General features: G+C 38.5%; 1 protein-coding gene across 4 annotated transcripts in view; it reads left to right on the forward strand.

Annotated features, from left to right (window-relative positions):
• MGAT5 (alpha-1,6-mannosylglycoprotein 6-beta-N-acetylglucosaminyltransferase) overlaps positions 1-14,837 on the forward strand; it is a 112,226-nt gene that overhangs the window by 45,073 nt on the left and 52,316 nt on the right. For all 4 annotated transcript variants that reach the window (XM_077181733.1, XM_077181734.1, XM_054636386.2 and 1 more), the window contains 3 exons: positions 1,516-1,683; positions 11,875-11,951; positions 13,405-13,494. In XM_077181733.1, coding sequence (XP_077037848.1) covers positions 1,516-1,683; positions 11,875-11,951; positions 13,405-13,494 — 335 coding nt within the window. The remainder of the gene's footprint in view (positions 1-1,515; positions 1,684-11,874; positions 11,952-13,404; positions 13,495-14,837) is intronic.

Here is a 14,837-nt window from a genome sequence, read left to right on the forward strand (position 1 = left end):
TGGTTTTGTTCCTGTTAAGTCCAGAGTTTCCTTTTCTTCTGCACACTATGCCATTAAATAACTTCTGGACCACTTTTAAAATAGTCCAGATGTGTGGACTAGTGCTTCAGATTCCTGCTTCTAATCTTTACAGGACAAAGCAAAACACACTTATGATGAGAAGAACTTTCTTTATGGCACCATGGAATAAACATGATTCTCCTTTTGTTTGGAGAAAACAATTATAAGCTTTCTAAAGTAATAGCATTTTCTTATTTATTATCTCATTTGCACAAGAATTGAGATAGTCATAGGAAAAATAAAAAAAAGAGCACAGAATGAATGTGGCAAAAATACGACTGCTGTAGAGACAATAGAATGTCTTCAGATGTATGGAAAAGTTTTCTATTGTATTTCAGAATATTATTTGATTTGAAAGTTGTGAAAAAACAGAAAATACATTATACCAAAACACATGAAATTATTTTATGTAATTAAATGGAAAAATAATGTAAATTCCTTGTACCAAATTCTTTAATCTTTAAAAGAGTAAGTGAACAAAGGACAATAGTTTCATCTTCTTTGGCTTGTTGCCATTATAATTATATGGTTTTGTCTGATAGTTTTCTCCTCTTGCCGTCAGTTCTTGCCAAAGTGTCTTGTGTTCCTTCAAGGAATCTGAACAAAATGAAAGCCAAGGAAAAAAATAAGGAAAAAAAATAAGGAAAAAAATAAGAAAAAATAAGAAAAAAAAAAAGAAAAAAAAGAGGAAAAATAAGCAAAAATAAAAAAAATAAGGGAAAAAAAAGAACTCTTTCCATCTTGTCATTTGATATGCAAATTCCTGTTATTGTTCATTGCCTTCCATGCCAAGGAAGCCCTGTGTCGCACCAAACAGAGACAATCACCAGCAGACTGAAGAAAGGAAATGTGATTTTTGGTGTTGTGTGAATATAACAAAAAGGTTGAACTTAACATTTTTTTAGAAATTATTATCTATTTTTAATTTGCCAGTGCAGAAGCTGGTTACATGGAGGAGATGCAGGAGAATGTTTTTGTACTGGCTTAAAGCTGTCCTTTTTGGGAAGGGGATTTTTGTTCCCAGGTGACTGAGTATCAACAGACAGTTCCTCTGATAGTGTTTGAATATGGATTTAGGTTTAGCCTCATTATTATTTAAGCAGCTTCTTATTACTTGAGCCATTGCAAAGCAAGCATTTTTCTGTTCCTGTAAAGGCTCACATTTCACCTTGAATGTGTATATCTATGAGTAGCACTGTGCTTCATAAAATATACAGGCTGACAAGTTCCATGGCCAAGGAAACTTGGATCTGAGGCTGAACAAAGTGGGGAACATGAATGCATAGAGCTGCTAATGGCAAAGATTTGCACTGAGAAAGTGATGTATGTATGTATGTATATATGTCTATATATATATATATATATCTCCAGTCTGATTCTTGTATCTGTTGTTTGGTTCTGTCTGACCAGTGTGCACTGCATTATTAAGCAGTTTAACTTCATTTTCATTTGCAGATTTGAAAAAGACACTTGCTGTCCTGTTGGATAATATCTTGCAGCGCATTGGGAAGTTGGAGTCCAAGGTGGAGAATCTTGTACTGAATGGAACAGGAGCAAACTCGACCAACAATACCACCACTTCTGCTCCCAGCTTAGGAGCAGCTGAAAAGCTTAATGTAGCAGGTGTGTATGGCAATTATGATAATAAATAATTATCCTTTTCTCTCTTGAGCATAACATGATTTTTCAGCGCTAGATATTCGGAATGTCTTAGAAAACAAAATTCAAAGTCTAGTCTTTATCAATGACAAATTGAAGTCCAAGCTTAGTGGAAGATCTTTTTTCTGTGGTAACTGTAACCCATTAGAAAATCAAAATCTCTTCTCAAGGGAGTAGTTCACCCATTTATAGTAGATGTTCCATGCTTTTAATGGTTGCATTTTAGAATGATGAAACTGGGGAGATCTTTTCTCTCAAAGCCTTATTTAGGTTGGTATCAATCTGCTCTGCCATTCTACCATATGCACTTTATTGATTATTAACGGAAAGAAAACATCTATTATGTTTGTTGGTCATGATTTAAAAATGTCTTTCCCTACAGTGTTTAATGGCTCTTAGGATTTGACACAGAGATCACCTACCTGGTACATTCAGTTAAAATAAAAACATGTTTTGAGATGACATTTGAAGCCATTCATTTTGTTTTCAATGAATGGACTGTTTTGTTCTGCCACCAAGTTGAAAGAGATACTGGCAGTCCTGACTCATAGGAAAGTCTGAGTCTAAGTCCAATGATTTTTGCAGTCCCAAAAGAGAACAGAGCAGAAGAGTTAAGGCAACTTGGTAAATAAATTGATAACTGTGCTCCTCTGTCTTGTCTGTCCTTGGGTTTCCTGCAAAAATAAATATTTCTGTTGAGAAGGTGTTACTTGCTGAAATTCTCAAAATAGAGAAGCAAATGCTGCCTTTGGTAGGTTAATGCCAGTGGAACAAGTCTAGGAAAGCAGATTTGCAAGTGATTGCCTGATGACAGTGTGGCAGCAGAGTTGCTCTCAGCTGCTCAGTCCTAACTGCATTTATCTGTGCCAGGGTGCTAAAGTCCTGTTATCTCTTGGTCAGACAGACCTTTTCCTCCCCAGTCTGCCTTGCCTTGGTAGAATTGAAGGCAGGTCAGGAACAAGTACCTGAAGAGGTGCAGCACCTGCAGGGTGCTGACAGGCTTTGCCACCTTCCTGCCACAAGGCATCCAGCACCAGATCTTGGAAAAACTTCCACTGAGATGGAAAGTGAACAAGTACAGCACTGTTAGTGTTTCTAGGCCACATATATAAAATGAAAAACATCCCTGAATGTTTTCTTTTTTAGCTGGACAAAAGAGAGTTATTTCCTTAGATTTACAGATAATTGGAACATGTACACTCATGTTGTTGCTTTAAAATTTATAGGCAAAGGTTCATTGTTCTTACCTGAGAAGGAAACATCTTTCATCAGTTTTTAGGGTGATTTGAATGTTGTTTGTTATTCTTGGAGTGGGCTAGATTCACAATTTTGGTATTCAGGAGCAGCATTAAGGAGCCTGGTAAGAGTTTTCTGTTTGCAGTGTTTGCATTACTTTTTACTGCCCGAGGCTTGCTCTGTGGCAAAGAACACAATTCCTCTCTTCAGAGCCACAAGTTTTTTACCTTTGACTCTTGGTACCCTGAGTTTAAAATGTCTGAAGCAACCTTTAAACAGCAGCAACAGGAAAAACCTTTAGGTAAGAGCTCCTTAAGGTTCAATTAATGTATTGTGCTGATGACTGGATGATGTCACTGCTCGGGTACCTCTGGACTGGATAGTACCTAGGGTTAGAGTAGAGTTTGAACCTAATCCCTGTTTAAAGTGCCTGCTCTTCATCCATTTGAAGCAATCAGTGGCAATTAGTCAGATCAGAGGCAGCCAAATGGAAATGAAAAACTTGTCTCTACTTCTTCCTTCGTGGCAGTTTCCTGTCAGCATGCTCTGGAAGCCATATGATTCCAGCATAATTGTAATATAAGTATCTTCTCTGTTGGGAAGGAATTGTTCAGAAAACAAGCTAGGTGAGGGCATTGTGATAATAGCAATGTTGGTTTTGTCTGTAATATTTCAATAACATCCCTTTTCAGTTGTGTTAGAGCAATTGAGGTAATGTGAAAATTGTGGTGAAAGCCTTTTGGTACCCAACAGTTTGTCATTTTACTGGAGTTGAAAGAGGTATGTCTACAAATACAGATGATACTTTTCTTTATAACATTCAGCTGTTAAAGTATGCAGTGATCACAACAAGCATGTTAGGATTACCCTTCCTCTCTTTACCAGTTGTAATATTTTAATGCTGACTTTAGACAAATTCATGTTAGCGATTGTTAATAATTTTGGTCTTTCTGTGTGGACAACCATAGTGTTTGTGAAACATCTGATTAACATAATGTTTAATAATTTTGATAATCTTTTTTAAAGGCTTCTTGAGTTGCTGCTTAAAACTCTGCAGTAAATTGTGTTTTATAGCCTTATTTGTCAGTGAAACAGTGCAATGTCATTAGCAGCCTTTTCTACAAGAGTCCTGCTTCCAGTGGGGCTATATCATGCAATAATATAAAGATGCTTATAAAGCTTTGGCTGATTGGTTTCAAAAGCAATAAAGCTGTCTTTCCTTCTCTCTCTTTTTTCTGTTTATCTAAGTTGTATCTGAAAAGCTTCTGAGATATTTGATAGCCATCCTTACTGCATCTGTGGGAAGTAATACATTCCCATACACACAGGAAAGTATTAATCTAAACTTTGGGTGTCTAGGAGATAAGAGTTTTCATCAGCCTTTAGAACAGGAAGTTTTAAGGGACTGCCATAAATGATACCCTAAGCAGATTTAAAGTTGCTGTTGTAGAGATGATTAAACAGAAAGGGGGAAATACAAAAGCATGGCACTTGAAAGCAGAGCTTGTCTACAGGGCTGCTACTGTTGTAGCTGCATCTTTGGTTCCATGTGACAAGCACAAGATCAGTTTGGTTTAGGCAATATAGTTTTTAACAGTTGTGCTTTTCTAAGATAAAAGAAATCCTTGATTTTTGTGGGACAGAATTGCACTATCATGGTTCATCAGATAAGGAAATCTGCACAAACATGATCAGAAAATCAGTCCTCTGTTTTCTTCATGTGATATTTTTGGTAAGCAATGGGAGTGGGATTAGTGTTGTATTGTGGGATGGGTTTCTTTAGAGATGGTCATTGCTCTTTCTGTGCTTTTTCAGTGACAAGCTAAATTTTTGACAATCTTGACCATCTAGCACCCCAGATATAATAATTGTACTGAAAACTGCCAGACTAGTTGTTTACAAAATGTTCTTTTGCCTTTAAAAGTGCTGCTTTGAATGATTTTAATTGTGTATCTTTGATCCCACAAAACTGAGCAAGTGAAGGTTTGTGTTAAATCCTCCTCAGCCTTCCCCTTGTACACAGCTGGTGCTGGGAGGGCCCTTGCAGAGCCTCAGGACAGCCCAGGCTCAGGCTGCTGCATGGAACACTGCACAGTCAGGGAGGACATTGCTGGTGTGTCTGTTCAAAGCTTCCATAGCTTTGCTGCCTTGTGCATTAGCTTGTTCTGCTGTGTTGGCTGTTCAGTTCCCTTCTAACAATTTCAGTTTTAACATCTTTCAAGTCAGTCATTAAGATGCAGACTTCAGTGTATACTTGTCATTGAAGACATGATGGCTTGGATGCCTGTCAGATATCTGGCATCCTTCGTGAATATGTAGCAAGGCAGGCTGACAAGTCAGCTTTGGCAATGCTACAAGGCTTTTTTTCACAATGTTACTATGGTGAGAAGGACCTTTGTGGTGGTATTTCCATGTCCTTATTCCTGAAGCCTTGGGGCCGCCACACTGAAGCCTTTTAGGTCAGGGGGGAAGGACTCAGGTAACCTCAAGATCAGTGGATTTGTTTCCATGGCTCTCTGATTAATTTTGTTACACGGCCTCGTTGGGTTTAGCAGTCTGCAGTGAGTTCCACCATAGTCCTGTACTTGCAGAGATTAAAAAAGCTAAGATACTGCATGTTGGTTTAAATTCCAAAGCTGCCCTCCTGTCTTGAGAGGACTGGAGTAGGCTTTTCTTCAGTCAGCACCTTGTGTCAGAGCACAAGGTGACTGTCCCCACAGGGCACCAGTGTGTACCAGTTGTAGCAGGGTGTGGGACTGCATTGGCTCTGATGGTCAAGATAGCAGCTTCCTGGAGGTGATGTTTGGCTTTGACTCATGTTTATTGTGCCTAATGCATTGTATTCTTTTTCCACACTGTATATGTGTACTTATTAAGATTTCCCCCCTCCCACAAAGGCAGTTGTGTGGAACTGGGGAGTTTTGTGTGCCTCAAACCTGGCTGTTGCAGCCCAGTGTGGTGTGCGCAGGGGACCAATGGTGAATATTTTCCACTGCAGTGCAAAGCTGTGTTAATAATGCTGAAGGGGACTCTTAGTGGTCCCCTGGGCTGCATTTTGATTAACCACTTGACTACTACTTGAATTCTCCTAACACTGCATTGATTTCAGTAGTGCTAATGGAACACAGCAGCACAGCTTGTGTGAGGATGGACTAGAGGTAGAAAAGTTAATTTTCTTTAAATCATACCAACACTTTGCTACAGAAGTCTCTAAAATGTTGGTAGAAAGCATTTTTGTGCTCTGCATTTAAAATCTTGAAACCTTTAGCTCATTTGGTTGAATATGTGGTTAGTGCTTTCAGCTCACACTGCAAATTCTCTCTTTAAACAAATCTTACCAGCTGGAGATGAAAAATGTGAATTGAATTGAGAATGTGTTAATTAGTTGGAGAAGGGAAAGGAGACCTTACACAAACTAAACCAGCCTTAACCACAGTCTGTGTCTAACCACAGATACCAGATTTCAGGACTGAAATAAAAACAAGAGATGTTTCAGGAATTAAAGTAAGAATAGTACTTATATTTAATGATCAAAACCAGAAGGAGAACAGAGATAAAATTGATGAATAGATTTGGTCGGATGTGATTACTCTGACCTTATAATACTAGAGAGGTTCTGAATTTTATGAAATCTGCTGATGGGAACACTTTTGAATTGAGCTATTATCTGTGCTGTATATCATAAAAAAATACTTTAATATGCACTAGTCTGAAAATCAGAGTTTAAGCCTCAAGGTTCCAAAGTACATCATTTTTAGTGTCGTGTTAAATTCTTAATACATTTCTATTCTCAGAAGAACACCAAGCTGGTCCTTAGCAGAGTAGATAGGCTGCTGGTGTCAGCTTGCATTTTCAGCTGTATTGCAGCCCTTTTCATTTGCTTTAACCAATATTGCTATTTTAAAACTCTTATGACAAACAGGGCACCTATCAAACAGCACTCACTGCTGAGTGACTAATTATAACTCTTACTCAGAGTACTGTCTTAGTGGAATATTTCTAGACTTCCTAACTGTCTGATGGAGGAAAATTGAAGCAGAATTTTTTTAGCGTCTTACAAAGCACATTATTTGGAGAATGTGCAATGTAGGAAAGGGAGGAAATATGCATGTAGCACTTACTATTGCTCATTTTTACTGTTTTATTAAAGAGCAACTTGAAAGCAAACAAAAATCAATTCCCTACCACAGACTGTGCTTTTAGCCACATCATTCTCAACGTGGGTGTTGTAAACGTTCACTATTACAAATAAAACCTGTGGAGTTGAAATGCAGGAGGCAATGAAGAGCTGCATCTGTGAGCTGGTATTTAGGTGCTGGAGGCCTGGGGCTTTAGCAGGTGCAGTGCTCATAGCAAGCAGCAAGAGAGAAGCTTCTTTTCCAGGGCAGGGTCGGTGGCTTAGCTCAGATGTGTGTGGTTGGTGCTGACGTGCCAGACTTTGCACTGAAACAACTGAGGATTGTTCACAAGTTCAGGTTCACCTGCTGTGCTCCAACGACGTCTGGTGCAAAGCTGTAGATCATTTGTGAAGGGAGCATATGGCTCCTTTCTAAACATGAGGATGGAGTTTGGTAGTTACATTTTAAATATCCCAGGACCTCACAAACAGTATTTAAAGAGGTTTTTTAAAATCTGCAGTTGGTGGGTGTTTTATCAATATTTTTCTTTTTTTTTCAGGATGATCTGTACCAACTGCATGCTTTTAGGTTTATAATGTGCTGTGTTCATGTTTTTAGTGTGTTAATGCATTGACTTTTAATGTAACATCATATGAGATAAATGTTTAATAATTATATATTTTCATAACAAGGGGAGATAAACTATGCATGAATTCAAAAACACTTAGGTGTGTGTAGAACATAATTTAATGGCTCACACAAAGTTTAGGAGCAGAAAGTGTGTTTATTAACTGCTTTTGTTTTGTACTAACTTGACAGCTGTATTTCTAACTTTTTTGGCTGTAAGTTCTAAGTTTTGGCTGGGAAAAGAGATTGCAGAGCTTATATTTTAAATTACATAAATCCTAATTAAGGGCAAAAATTCTTGTGGTTTCTCAAATACTGTTTTTCAACAAAAGTATCTTTAATGTCTGGCTTAGTTTTCCCCTTCAGGAAAGAATTATCCAACATGAATTTGCTAACAGCATAATACATCTATCTAGACTTTTTAACAAGAATCCTCATGAGATATTAGGGTTTGGGGTTGATGAAAACCTCCTAAGTCTTGACTTGTATGTTAATGCTTGCTTTTCATGCTTTGGAAGATCCTGATGGCATCCTGATGGAAGATTGGCATCCCCAGGGTTCCACTCCTTCATCTCCTGCACTTCATCTGTCTTTATGATCACACTCAGAAGTGTGAATTGCTGGTGTCTCGTCGAGCTTGGTCTCAGCTGCTCACGGGAAACACAAGATTTGTTCAGCTCTGGATTCCTGTTTAAGGAGAGCCAGGTGTTACCAACAAGCTCAAGCACACCTCCATGCTGAGTTCAAACGAGCAGCAGGAGGAGCAGAAAAGTAGTTCTTCATACAGGGTCTGATCATTAAGGAGAAAATTAGGAGGGATGATTCTCAACCTAGAACTCCCACAGCCAGTGGCCAAGAAGAAAGGGTACAACCGGAGCAAGTAGTAGTTGACTGGAACTGTCAGGATTATTCACTGGGGAATTCAGAGCTCTGCACTGAATTCTCAGGCTTACGTGTGGAAACCAGCAGTGACTTGCCCATTTCTGCAGGCAGTTGTTGCTTTGGACAGCAGTCCTTGATGTAGATGTGTTTCCAGTCTGACTGCATCAGCTGGCTTCCTGTTCATGGGCACAGAGGAAAGACTGCTTCTCTAGGGAATGCTCAGATGGAACAGAATTACATTTCTCTGTTCCTTCTGCTCTTTCACATTCATTTCCTCTTGTATGCACATATTGCTACATTTTTTCCTGCTCTGGATAGCAGTTTTATATTTAAGTTTTATAGAATTGCCTTCACTGTGCTATTACCTTAGTAATAGCTGAGAATGAAGCAAGTGAAAGCTGATGGAGGTGTTTGGGATATAGATCCATGGTAAGGCTGAATGGGAAGCTGGTGATTGTGTGAAGCATCTCCTCTGTCTGTGGACTATGGTGGAGAAAAACCATGAATATTTTTGAGGAAAGCAAATCCTAGGAGTGTCTACTGTTGCTGGTAAGAAGGAGGAAAGATGTCAGATGCTCTTGGTAATACTCCCAGACACATTAATATTTCAACATGGTGAAAAAGAGGTGATAAAGGTGGGCATTAGTGTTCCATGTTCCCTGTACAGACAAACTACCCTGGAGAGATCCATGCTCTGTTTGTGTGTAACCCATCCCTGTGGAAGAGCAATAGTGGGACTGCTCTGAAAAAGCCTTCGTGCAGCTGGCCACAGGGGATACCAGAAGCCTGAGAAAGTCTGCATCTTGTGCTGAGAAAAATGTCTTTCTCTTCCTTTTTACTTCTTGGGATGGAGAGGAGCAGGGAGGGCTGGCAGGGTTTGTGCTTGGGAAGTCTCTGTGTGCTTCTGCCACGGCTGATGGGAGCTGTGGATGTGTGAGGCTGGTGCAGTGTGTGACTCTTGGAAGAGGGTTTTGTTTTTTTCTTACAGGTAAAACCTTGTGAGTAATGAACAGCAGCAAAGGTCTTTGCCTCTCAGCAAAACCACACTGGGATGCAGAGAACATGTTCACACATGACAGAAGCAAACATGTAAACTGCAGTTGTGTATTTACTAAAAATCAGGCTGTTCTCTGGATTTTGGGGGTTTTTCTTCCATCTTTTCTTTCTTTAACAGGCCATGAAATCCCCATTAAAATGAAACATGATATAAGTGATGGACTTGGCACTGTGTGCTGTAAAATAAGGAATTATAGCTTGTGCTTATGTATTACCCTGTACTTAATAGGACTTAAGTAGAAGAGAGGATTTGCTTGACTAACCTTCTGAAGAGGAAAGCCATCATATGATAGCATAATTAACTTGAGATAGAAGACATTTTTCTTTATTTTAAATGACAAAATTCATGGCTCATTCTTGCTGGCAAGCTATACCCAGGCATTCAGCATTTTCCACCCTAAATTTAGTATGGTGCTGAAAGTTTAACTTTTTTTAGGGTCATGCTGCAGCTATGATGTTGTACCAGAGATTTCAGTGGTCTTTTTTTCTTTTAGGAAGATCTTGAAATTGACATGCCTTATGTAAAAATGTTATTTTGCATTCAGATTTATGGGTTAGGAGGAAAAGAAAAAAGAAAAGCCCACAAACCCTTTTAAACCATAAAGGTCTTCTAATGGAATTTTACTGATTATTGAAAATTACCATATAGTAACCATGCATCTTCATTACTGTTAGATCCCAGGTACTGATCTGGTGTGATGCAAGTGGAAGGTCTGATTCCTGAACTGCAGTGAAGCAAATAGTCCTATTATTATGTAGCTCTACTGACTGAATTGAGAATATACCTTAAATTGCTGCTATCTGTGTGGATGCTCTGTATGTTCTTATTCAGAGCAGAAATCAGAGCCTTAGATGTCGGTGGTCTGGTCTGCAAGAACCCCACAAGGATGAGAAGATAGGCAGAATATTTTGAAAGTGCTTATTGATTTGAAATTACAAAGTCATTGTACAAACCACTTTGCTTCAGTGCTATTGTCACTGGCAGCGCAGCTCAGTTTGTCAAATCTGTCCTGCTGCAGAGACTGACAAAGAAGTGAGGACTTCCTGCCATGACTCTTCTTTCCCCCATCAAGTTCATTTTGCAATGCTTCGCTCACATTTCAAGTTTTATCTTTAGAAGAAGCTATTTGCAAAAAAAATGGAAAATAGATAGATCAGGTCATGGGTTTTGCATATAATAATATAATGCAACATTTTAACTTTAACCACAGATTTTTGTCGCTATTCTATTCTAATACTGCAACTTTTTTTTTTTATTTTCTTCTGGGCTCTCTAATTAGCATATTCTGGATGAAATTGTGCACAGTTACTGCCACAGTATAAAGTGTTCCCAGGGTGATGGCTGGCTGACTTTAATGATCTTGATTCTTGGCTGTAGAAAAAGCCAGAAATGATGCAGGTAAAATTTAGATAGCTGTGGGATGAACTACCTAAATTGAAAACCTCCTCCACTGCCTTTGGCAAGAATCTCTCCACCATGGTAATAATTTTTCTTGCCTTAAAGGCCTGCATTAGAAGGTTCTTCTAAGAAAGTCCCTTGGAGCTGAAGGGGTAATGTCCTTTAAAACTGCTGCTTTTTCCTTGGCTCATGGGCTAGAAATCCTCCTCTTTATTACAGTCTTTAATGCGTTGCAATAATCTAGAATGAAAAAAATATTTAAATGGGCAAAAATGAAGAAAAAAATACCTTGGGAGACCATAGGAAATATTTCTTGTAAGATGTGATGTAGTGCTACTCAGTTGTTAAATTAGATCATATTGCAACATTTATTAATTGGGTCATATATCTGGTGCCAAGTTTTGGATCGTGGGTATTTGATAAAGTGATAGCAGAGCTTGAAAAACTAGTTTCATGTTTAAGAGCCATATACATCCTATAAATGTTTGACAAATGAAAACAAATTGTTGCAATTTAGTAGTTTCCAGCACACTTTGATTAGGAAATTATTTTCTTCTTGTTATTTTCAGTATGGATGAGCTTAATTTTTGAGTCTTTATACATCAATTTTTGTAATTCAGCACTCTCACTTCAAGTCAGAGTTGAAATCTATGCAACCATTTTCTCATGTGGTCAAAAAGGAGCACACTGAGTTTTAATGTTGTAACAAATATCCTACCCAGTAGGACCCTTCAGTCAGTCTGGGCTGTGGATTCATGAAAACAAAAGGCAGGATTCATCAGGCTATCTGTCAGAGCTGTGAAATGAAGCTCAGCTATGCTCTGTGTTTCTCTTTAGATCTCATAAATGGAGCCCAGGAACAGTGTGAATTGCCTCCTATGGATGGTTTTCCTCACTGTGAAGGGAAAATAAAGGTAAGTGAACTGGTTTTAATCTTATGTGCATTCTGTTAAAAATGGAACATATGTTGCAAGAGGTCTCTACTCAGAGGTGTTAAACAAGAACAACTAAGTCAAAAAATAGGATATTTAGGACTGTGTGTCACTGCAGCATTGCTCACCTCAAGCCTTTAATACTACTGCTGCAGAGAAATAAAGTGGCATCCTCTTAAGACAGGAAAAAATTGCCATATTAAAATGCTATATTCTTTACTGAAAAGCCTTATTGTTTGAATGCTATCTTGTTATTCAGAAATTCCTCCTTTTGAAAAAGCCCTGTTTTTTTCCCCATGATGAGTAATTTGGTGTTCTCCTGCCCCAGGACTGTGATTCTGTGGGTACCTCGCTCCAGCCCCTTTTTCAGCATGATTTTTCTTTGCATTTATTCATCTCATTGCCTACAAGTCTGTGTGGTTCCTCTATCCCCCTTTTTCCTTGAAAACATTCTGCCTCCTCTGCTCAAGAATAGGCAGTGCCTAAGTGTGCAACCAGAATTCTGGGATTCGCAGTGGACCCTACATAAGTCCTGTATTTTACTAATAATGCAGTTGGAAAGGCTAAATATTACAACCCATCAGACTTTAGCTGGAAAGGAAAAAAGAAAAAGGCAACTTAAACCAAGACACAAACTCCAACAAACTTCCAGAGATTGATCTTTTTAAGGTTGGTTTTTTTCCCCAAGAAATGTTTCAAATGTAAGGGATACTGGTTTATTACTGTGAATGCCCCATCCCTAAAGGTTCAAGACCAGGTTGGAAGGGGCTCAGAGCCACTTGGTCTAATGGAAGCTGCCCCTGCCCATGGCAGGTGTATTGGAATAAGATGATCTTTAAACTCTCTTCCAACTCAACCATTCTGTGATTCTATGATTAATGGTAGACAATAGTAAGAATTCTGCTTGCTAATATACCCCAGTATTTCTAAAATTAAAACTCTCTACATTCTGAATCTCTGGTCTGTGTTTTGATCTGCTTTGGCAAACAGGCTGCATAGTAACTATGTAATAAATTATTTGAATATTGAAATATGAACTGAAATTAATTATTTGCTTCTGCAGAAATGGCAGATTTCAGTTTTGGTAACTGAAATGATATCTGAAATTCTAGAGGGAGCATATCATGGTGGGGAACACACAATGCATTCAACTCCAGCCAGAGCCAAATGTCTGGATCCCAGTTTTATTCTCCTTCTGATATTTTTCTCTGCTTGCCAGTTTGTATAAGCTGTGCTCACATCTGCTGTGCTGTTGCTTCCCCAGCATTACTGAATGCAGGCATACAGTGCTGCTAATCATTAATAAAATTCCTGGTTTGTTATTTGTGATATTTATAGCCACTTTGCCACTTCCCCCTTTATTCCTGGGTGTGAAACAGAGCTGTTTTGTTGTACTTTAACCTAATAAACTCTTGTGTCTTTTGTTCTGTTGCAGTGGATGAAAGATATGTGGCGGTCGGATCCCTGTTATGCGAGCTATGGTGTAGATGGGTCCACGTGCTCCTTTTTTATTTACCTCAGTGAGGTCAGTAATCTTCTCATCTACAGAAGGGGAACATCATATTGCCTTCATAGCTTTGTTGGCTGTACTTTTCTCAAAAGAAATCATAATTTTGTGCAGAATAATTAGGTAAAGAGGGAAAAGTTATTAAAACTGAATTATTAAGTGTGTTGCTATTATTCATGAACTCTGCAGGGGTTTCTAGCCTGAGGAAATCTAATGTTTGTAACTGCAGTGATGTGAGTAGCAGCTCTCCAGGGAGGCCATGTTGGGTATCCTGTTAAACCTGCATGTGAAGCTCAGTCAGAGATCTTTGCCTTTAAACACTTTTTCTGTTGCTTTTAATGCAGCTGCTGACGTACTAATAGAGAGCATTTGGAATGGAAAATTCAGAAAATGGTGCTTGATGGTCCATTGTCCTGAGCAGCATGGCCACTTCCTGCTCAGAGTCTGTTTGTGAATTGTGGAATCTGTTAGCAGGAACAAAATATCCTGTTTATGAGTGAAGCTGCAGCTATATTGGCTAAAGCCTTTGGTACCTGTCACAGCCTAAGGTGTTTTGTACACAGCTGAGTAAGATGCTTGTTCTAGTGAGGTTTTATTTCTATTTCCTGGGTAACACTTCTTTCCCAAGAATTAGTTTTGTCAGTTAATTATCATGAGTTCTATTACTGGCTTGAAGTGTGCATGCACCAGAAATAGGCAGGTGTATTTGATCACTCAGCCTCTTCTAAGTGAAATTTTGATAACTTATGGCAACTAATCTTAGAAGGAGTATTGATATCCAGTGGCTCACTGCTTGCAAAGAACTAAAAGAGCCAATGTGGCTGCAGGATTGCAATTAATAATAATTTTGTAGCTTCTGTAGGATTGGGAGGGTCGGGCTGGGATTTTAAATTAAATATCTGAGATTAAAACAGTAAGTCTGTTATAATAAATGACTCTGTTGTAATCAAAGCAGTTTCTGTTGATTTACTCAGTTGACTGTCATTGAACTTCTGGGGGTGTTGCTTGAAGCAGCAATAGTTAAATGCATATCCAAAACATTTATCTGAAGGCATAACAAAGGCTGGGTTGAATCACAGTTTTGACTCATTCCATTTCTAGCACCAAGTGTTGATTTATTTATGGGCTGTGAAGCTGTAGAAGGAAAAGATAAAGTACAACTATATTATTTATTTTGTTATTTATCATAGAGGCTAGAGATATGGTTTCATAATCATATGAAATTGATCTAAGGTTTCTCCTAGAAGGATTTGTTTTAGCATCAGAAGAGCTATGTTTGGTCATTAGTATTCTGTCAACCAGCAGGTGCTTCATGGTTTTAATGCAGATATATCTTAAAAATGATGATGTATATTCAGCTG

Source organism: Agelaius phoeniceus, chromosome 7, assembly GCF_051311805.1.
Source record: "Agelaius phoeniceus isolate bAgePho1 chromosome 7, bAgePho1.hap1, whole genome shotgun sequence".
Taxonomy (NCBI): Eukaryota; Metazoa; Chordata; class Aves; order Passeriformes; family Icteridae; genus Agelaius; species Agelaius phoeniceus.